The 7,723-nt window shown below is 51.1% G+C and overlaps 1 protein-coding gene across 7 annotated transcripts in view; it reads right to left on the bottom strand.

Moving 5' to 3' along the window:
* Positions 1 to 6,669, bottom strand: part of PGAP3 (post-GPI attachment to proteins 3) — a 17,668-nt gene extending 10,999 nt beyond the window's left edge. For 3 of the 7 annotated variants that reach the window (XM_008072619.1, XM_008072605.1, XM_008072628.1), the window contains exons 1-3: positions 5,373 to 5,611; positions 3,180 to 3,277; positions 1,479 to 1,631 (exon numbers count right to left, since the gene is read on the bottom strand). In XM_008072619.1, the coding sequence (XP_008070810.1) occupies positions 1,479 to 1,631; positions 3,180 to 3,277; positions 5,373 to 5,553 (432 nt within the window). In that variant the 5' untranslated portion in view covers positions 5,554 to 5,611. Of the gene's footprint in view, positions 1 to 1,478; positions 1,632 to 3,179; positions 3,278 to 5,372; positions 5,631 to 6,665 lie in introns of those variants that run through there. The other 4 variants (XM_021705953.1, XM_008072597.2, XM_021705960.1 and 1 more) reach the window with 4 other exon arrangements.
* Positions 6,670 to 7,723: the final 1,054 nt, after the last annotated feature.

Raw genomic sequence — 7,723 nt, 5'->3', positions numbered from 1 at the left:
AAAAAAAAAAGAGAGAGTCTCGCTCTGTTGCCCAGGTTGGAGTACAGTGGTGTGATCATACCCACTGCAACCCTGATTCCTAGGCTCAAGCAATCCTTCTGCCTCAGCCTCCAGAGTAGCTGAGACTACCAGCATGCGCCACCACATTTGGCTAATTAAAATTTTTTTCTAAAGACAAGGTCTTATTACGTTTCTCAGGCTGGTCTTGAACTCTTGGGCTCAAGCGATCCTCTCGTCTTGGCCTCCTAAAGTGCTGGAATTACATGTGCGAGTCACCATGCCCAGTCATAATCTCTTACTCCCATACTCTCCCCGAGGCTGCAGTCCACATCTGTACCCCAGTGCGAGCTTCTCATGCAATTCGAGGCCCTGGATACTGGTTCCTCATACCAGCCATGATGTGAAGTTGAGGGCCCTTTCTAGACACTCAGATGGATCCACACCTTGGCTTCTCCAGGGATGGTCTAGGATTGGCTGAGCTCTAGACAGAGCTCTGTGCTGCTACCGCTTCCCAGGCCTCAGCTGGGACTGGGATGGCTCCAAGTCCTCCAGAGGCATCCTGGGAAAGACTCGTGGTCCCAGCAGTGTCTCCACCACCCATCTCCTCCCTCCTGGCCTTATAAACTGCCCTCCTGGGTCTTTCTTTTTTTTTTTTTGAGTCGGAGTCTCACTGTGTCGCCCAGACTGGAGTGCAGTGGCCGCTCCCGGCCACCGCAGCCTCGACCTCCTGGGCTCCGGCGATCCTTCCGCCTCAGCCTTCCAAGTAGCCGGAATTACAGGCATGCGCTACCACGCCCAGCTGATTTTTTTATTTATTGTAGAGATGAGGTCTCGCCTGCCCAGGCGGGTCTCGAACCCGCGGGCTCAGGCAAGCCACTCACCTCAGCCTCCCAAAGGCGCGGGATTACAGGCTGAGCCACCGAGCCCAGTTCCTCCTGGGTCTTTCAGTGGCTTTCTCCATCAGGACAAGAAAAAAAAATGTTTCCTTCCTCTGTCCTTCCCAGGTAGCCTGGCCTTATATTCTGCTAGAAAGGTAAGGCCTGAGGTGGGGTGTGGTGGCTCACGACTGTTATCTCAACACTTTAGGAGGTGGAGGCGAGAGAATTGCCTGAGTCCATGAATTCGAGACCAGCCTGAGCAACATGGTGAGACCTCGTCTCTACAATAAATAAAACAATTAGCCTGGCATGGTTGCGTGCACCTGTAGTTCCAGTAGCTGTGATTGTGCCACTACACTCCAGCGTGGGTGACAGAGTAAGACTCTGACTGAAAAAAAAAAAAGAAAAGAAAGGCAAGGCCTGATTCAGCACCCTCCCTGGTTTCTCCCCAGGTCTGACCACCTGTAACTGCAACGTCAGCCCTGGAAAACAGAAGGGAAGCTGGGCGGCGGAAGAAGCCCAGTTGGGTGTCAGGAGGAATCTAAGAGTCCCTCCTTCCCAGAGGAGGGGATGCAGCAGGAGTACTGCCGGGTGACCTACCCAGGCAAAGGCCACACAGGTGTGGTACATGGGCGAGGAGGCGGGCACGGAGGTGCGGTAGCGGCAAAGCATCACTAGGCTGGCCAGGCCATTGAGAAATGAGGCCACGGCAGAGGCAGGCTCTTGAAAGAACAGGAACCGGGAGAAAGGCCACTGAAAAAGAGCAGAGGAAGGGGACTTGAGGGCAGGATCCCCCCACCTGGCCCAGTCAGCCTTTCCCTGATATGCTGCATCCACAGTCCCCAGCTGGCTTCTCAGCTCTGGACTTTGGCCAGAGCCTCAGGTTTAGCCTCTCTCCAGGCCAGGTTAAGGGTCATAGCCCCTCTCCTGGCAGTACACACAGCACTGTAAGCCCTGATCGTTGGGCAGACCTGATGGGCCAGTGTAGATGGCTTGGTATGGCCTGGTAGAAGCAGCAAAGACCTATCATCCAGAAGACAAAGGTCCTCGACTACCAACCATGAGCCTCTGAGCCTCAGAGCACTCTGTGGAACACTGGGGAGAAGAACTCCTGACAACATCAACAGGCTAGAATGAGATAATACTGGACTAAAAGGCATCACCCGCCTGTCTCGCTGGACAATCTGAGGAGGATTACTACTAATCCAAACCCCTATTAAAGAAACAATGGAGGCCAGGCATGGTGGCTCAAGCCTGTAATCTCAGCACTTTGGGAGGCCAAGGTGAGAGGATTGCCTGAGCTCAGAGGTTCGTGACCAGCCTGGGCAACTTGGTAAGACCTCGTCTCTACAATAAATCAAAAAATAAGCCAGGTGTAGTAGCTGCAGTGGCTGTGAGTGTGCCACTGCACTGCAGCCTGGGCAACAGAGTGAGACTTTGACTCAAAAAAAAAACAACAACAACAATAAAGCCGGGCTCGGTGGCTCAGCCTGTAATCCCGTGCCTTTGGGAGGCTGAGGTGAGTGAATTGTCTAAGACCCCGGGTTCGAGACCCACCTGGGCAACTTGGTGAGACCTCATCTCTACAATAAATCAAAAATTAGCTGGGCATGGTAGCGCATGCCTGTAGTTCCAGCTACTTGGAAGGCTGAGGCGGAAGGATTGCCGGAGCCCAGCAGGTCGAGGCTGCGGTGGCCGGGAGCAGCCACTGCACTCCAGTCTGGGCAACAGAGTGAGACTCCAACTCAAAAAATAAACAAAACAATAAAAAACAATAAAAAAGAAACAATGGGAAATACGCCACAGTGGGTCACAGAATTTCCTCCTGTAGCAACATGAGCATCTCAACCACCCAGCACCACATCCTGGGAAGACTCCAAAGCCTCCCAGTCTTGTTATTCCAAATCCAGAAGCAGGACAAGTTGGTCTACCTGATTCTGTGAAACCCAGCAGATTTTTTTTTTTTTTTAAGTTGGAATCTCACTCTGTCGCCCAGGCTGGAATGCAGTGGCATGCTCACAGCCACCACAGATTTGACCTGCTGGGCTCAGGCGATCCTTCCGCTCCAGCTTTCCAGGTAGCTGGAACTACTGGTGCGCACCACCACACTCAGTTAATTTTTTCATTTTATTACAGGCATGAGCCACCACACCTGGCCAAACCCAGCAGCTTTTGAGAAGAACAGGTACCTGCCCCAAATACACAGCCATCGCCCCATACCTCAGATTGCCTGGACCAACTTGGGGGGCATCTTACTCCCATCACACTCCCACCATATACCTGCCTGACCCTCCAACTCACCTTGCCATGGAACTGAGGCACTTGGTGACCTTCCTGGAGGTAGAGGCCAACGGTGACCCACATGCACTCATACTTACAGTCGTCCCTGCAGGTCCAGCCTGAAACAGACAAATGTGGCCTGGTGAACTCCCCGACACAGAGCAGCACGGAGAGTGCCTGAATAGGGCCCTAGCTCAAATACAGGCCAAGAGTGCCTACAGGTTAGAGAGAATCAGAAGGCATCTCAAAATTCTAGCTTCCCCCTTGGACAGATGACAGATGGTAGGGGACACACAGGGAGAGGGATGCATGTATGTAAGTGTCTTTTAGGGGAGGGAGCATACAATGAGCAAACAGAGGCTTTTCTTCTCTTCTCCTTTTGCCCAAGATAGGAATCTTGGCATCTGATGGACTCATCTATGGAAACCTGGGTTTACGTTTGTCCTTCCTGAACACAGGATTTATATTTACTCTTATTCATCAGAAAGGAGTCCTTGCTGTCTGACCACTCCCTATGAAAATGAAGCACAGCCGGGTTCGGTGGCTCAGCCTGTAATCCCGCGCCTTTGGGAGGCTGAGGTGAGTGGATTGCCTGAGCCCGCGGGTTCGAGACCCGCCTGGGCAGCGAGACCTCATCTCTACAATAAATCAAAAAATCAGCTGGGCGTGGTAGCGCGCGCCTGTAATTCCGGCTACCTGGAAGGCTGAGGCAGAAGGATCGCTGGAGCCCAGCAGGTCAAGGCTGTGGTGGCCGGGAGCGGCCACTGCACTCCAGTCTGGGCGACAGAGTGAGATTCCAACGTAAAAAAAGAGAAAAAAAATAAAAAAGAAAAAGAAAATGAAGTCCAAATTCTTCAGCCTGATTTTTTTTTGAATTGGAGTCTCACTTTGTCACCCAAGCTGGAGTGGGGTGGCATGCTCATAGCCACCACAGCCTTCTAACTGCAGGACTTAGCCAAGTCTTCTGCCTGCCTCAGCCTTCCAAGCAGCAGGACTACAGGCCTGCACCACTCTGCCCACACCACCACGCCCGGCTAATTTTTTGATTTATTGTAGAGACAAGGTCTCTCCAAGTTGTCCAAGCTGGTTTCAAACCCCTGGGCTCAGGAAATCCTCTTGCCTCCACCTCCCAAAGTGTTAGGATTACAGGCGCCACCATGCCTGGCCTCCTTAATTAAAAACAAATTTTTTTAGAGACGAGGTCTCACTATGTTACCTAGACTGGTCTCAAACTTCTGGGCTCAAGCAATCCTCACAACTCAGACTCCCAAAGTGCTGGAATTACAGGTATAAGCCACCCAGCCCAGCCCAGCCCAACTTTTGAGACTCCAAATTACCTTCCCAATTTCATTGGCCACCCCTCCCTTTCACACACCCTGTTCCCAGAGTAAACCAAGTTGCTGAATTTGCCCACATCTGCCCAGGGTATTCACTCTCTCTGTTTCCTCTGTCTGGAATGCAAAGTGGTAATAAAGACGGCAAGCTTGTGGTGAAACAGGCCAGAACTGGAAACTCTACTTTACCATTTACTGGCTGTGTGACTTTGGGCAACACAATTAACCTCTCTGAAGTTTCTCCATTTGTAAAACTGGAATTAGAGAAACTACTTCAAAATGTGGTGATTGACCAGCACAGTGGTTCATGCCTATAATCCCAGCACTTTGGGAGGCCAAGGTGAGAGGACTGCCTGAGTTCACGGGTTCGAGACTAGTCTGGGCAACTTTGCGAAATCTCATCTCTACAATAAATCAAACAAATTAGCCAGGCATGGTGGCCGGCACCTATAGTTCCAGCTACTTGGAAGCCTGAGGCGGAAGGATCACCTGAGCCCAGCAAGTCGAGGCTGCAGTGGCCGAGACCATGCCACTGCACTCTAGCCTAGGCGACAAAGTGAGACTCCAACTCCAAAAAAAAAAGGTGGTGATTCCCGAGCCCACATGTTCAAGACCAGCCTGAGCAACATAGTAACACCCCAGTTGTACGAAAACAATTTTTTAAAAAGATACTCTTTGATTGAATAAATAAAAAGCAAATGCAAACTGTGGGAAAGTAAGTCAGGCTGATGAGGCGCTCACCACCTTGAAGGCTCCACTCATTCACACTCTTAAGAGACGCCGTTAGGAAACTAAAGTACAGAAATCGCAGAGGAGTCTTTGGGCCTCAAGGGGCGGGGCCAAGATAGATGGGCGGGGTTTTCCGTAGGGCGGGGCTTACCTGCTAGGCTCATGTAGATTGGCTGGCGGGAGCGGAAGTGCTTCAGAGCGCCCCCCGAGCAGTTCCGCTCTTCGCACTGGAGTACGCACTCGCGATACACCGGCTCGCGATCTCCCTGGGAACCACTCGCCAGCGCGGCGGCCCCAGCCAGCAGCAATAACCGCGACGCCCGCCCGGCCATCCCTTCACCCTAGCTCGCCGCCGTGGGAGGAGCTTAGGAAATTGTGAACCTTCCACTTCCGGAGTAACCGGAAATTCCTGTGTTCGTAATTCTCCTCTCCGCTGACGTCCACCCAATTTAAAGTTCCCGGATTTCTGTGGGCGCCTGCTCCGCCCCTCGCCCCGCGCTGCAATCTTGAGGCGACAGGGTTAAGGAGCGGGGGCACCTGGTGGGCTAATGAGCAAATTAATGTGTGTTTTATTCTCCGGAGTCTTTTTTTTTTTTGAGTCGGAGTCTCACGCTCACGGCCACCACAGATTCAACCTACTGGGCTCAGATGATCCTTCCGTCTCAGCCTTCCAAATTGCTGGAACCATAGGCATGTGCCACCACGCCCGGCTAATTTATTTTATTTATCGTAGAGACGAGGTCTCGCCATGTTGCCCAGGCTGGTCTCGAACCCTTGAACTCAGGCAAACTTCTCGCCTCCGCCTCCCAAAATGCTGGGATTACAGGCGTAAGCCACCGCGCCCGGCCAGCGTCTTCTTTGAGGTGGGCTATTTACTGTTACCAGCCCTGTCGAGTTTTACTTCCTAAATGCCCCTGGAATTGTCCACTTCTCTTCATCTTCTTTGGCACCACCCAGGTTAAAGACGTCATCATCTGTCACCAAGACAGCCTCAGTAGCCTCTTAACGGGCCTCCCTGCCTCTACTTTTGCCCCCATCCAACCCGTGCTTCATTTTCAAAAATTCAAATTTCACCAGACCGCTTTTCTTCTTTACTTTTTGAACTGGAGTCTCACTCCAACGCCCAAGCTTAAGTGCAATGGCACACTCCCGGCCACCCCAGCGTCGACCTGCTGGGCTCCGGCGATCCTTCCCGCCTCAGCCTTCCAAGGAGCCGGAACTACACGCGCGCTACCACGTCGACTGCTTTTTTATTTGTTGTAGAGACGTCTCTCCAGGACTGGTCTCGAACCCTGAGCTCAAGCACTCCTCTCACCTCCGCCTCCCAAAGTGCTGGGATTGCAGGTGTCCACACCCATTTCTAGTGGTGAGCATAGCTGCCTTCCACACCCATTTCCAAGGGTCATGTCCCTCAAGCTTCCTGATGTTGCCTGGTCCTTATGACTTTCTCCTGCTTATTCTTCCAGTCTCGATTTAAGTACCACGTCCTGAGAGTGATTGTTCACACCTCGAGGGTGATATAATACACAATAGTCTGTGTTCCCTGAGGGGTGAGGACCTGTGCTGTCCTGTTCACTACTCTGCCTCCAGCATTTGTGCCGTTTTTTTTGTTTGTGTTTTATGAATGAACAACATAATATAAGAACTTTTCAAATTCAGGGCTGTTAAATCACCAGCCAAGCTAGGAGAGATGTAATATTTCAAGAAAAATAGAAGGAGAACCCTTGCCTAGTATCCCCAATTCCCTGCACTATTACCAGCACCCACCCACTCCCAATATCATTGAAGCCCTGAGACCTTGCAGCTAATGATCACATTTTCCCTCCTACTTTCTTCTCCCCTTGTCTACGTTCCCTTTTTATCCTGGGGGGGTGTGAAATGAGCATGAGGTAACACCTGACTTCATTCACTGACTCAGTAACACTTCTGAGCCCTTAGCTCTAGGGCCTTGCTGATACCTCCTGGAGGCACCATCCACTTTGCATTTCTGTGAGTGGTGTCAAGGGAACACCATTTACATTGCATTTCCTGTGAATGGCAATTCTTCCAGTTAAATATAAGATTAATAGTGTCCCCTGGAGTGACCACCCAGCTGATACTGGCTGGGAAGCTGAAATGAACAAAACAAACACTCAGCCCTCCAGGAGCTGACAGTAAACAATCCAATGCTAATACTACTTTGCGTCTTACAGATTAGACCTTTTATAATACATTTTTTCAGTTTCTTGTTGTCACTACAACTCTAGGATGACTCTTTTTATGAGGATCTTTATTTAAAGATGAGAACATTTAGGATTAAAGAGGATGAAATCCTGACGAAGTGGGGATTATCCCTTTCAGAAAATTCCTAAGTAGAGATAGGACTATTTTTTTTTTTTTTGAGTCAGAGTCTCACTCTGTCCCACGGGCTGGAGTGCAGTGGCACACTCACGGCCACCGCACCCTCGACCTGCTGGGCTCAGGGGATCCTTCCACCTCAGCCTTCCAAGTAGCTGGAATTAC

This window comes from Carlito syrichta, unplaced genomic scaffold (genome assembly GCF_000164805.1).
Source record: "Carlito syrichta isolate Samal-C Ts95f unplaced genomic scaffold, Tarsius_syrichta-2.0.1 Scaffold115592, whole genome shotgun sequence".
NCBI lineage: Eukaryota > Metazoa > Chordata > Mammalia > Primates > Tarsiidae > Carlito > Carlito syrichta.
The sequence above is the reverse complement of the archived record's forward strand: the minus strand, read 5'-3'. Positions and strand labels throughout refer to the sequence as shown.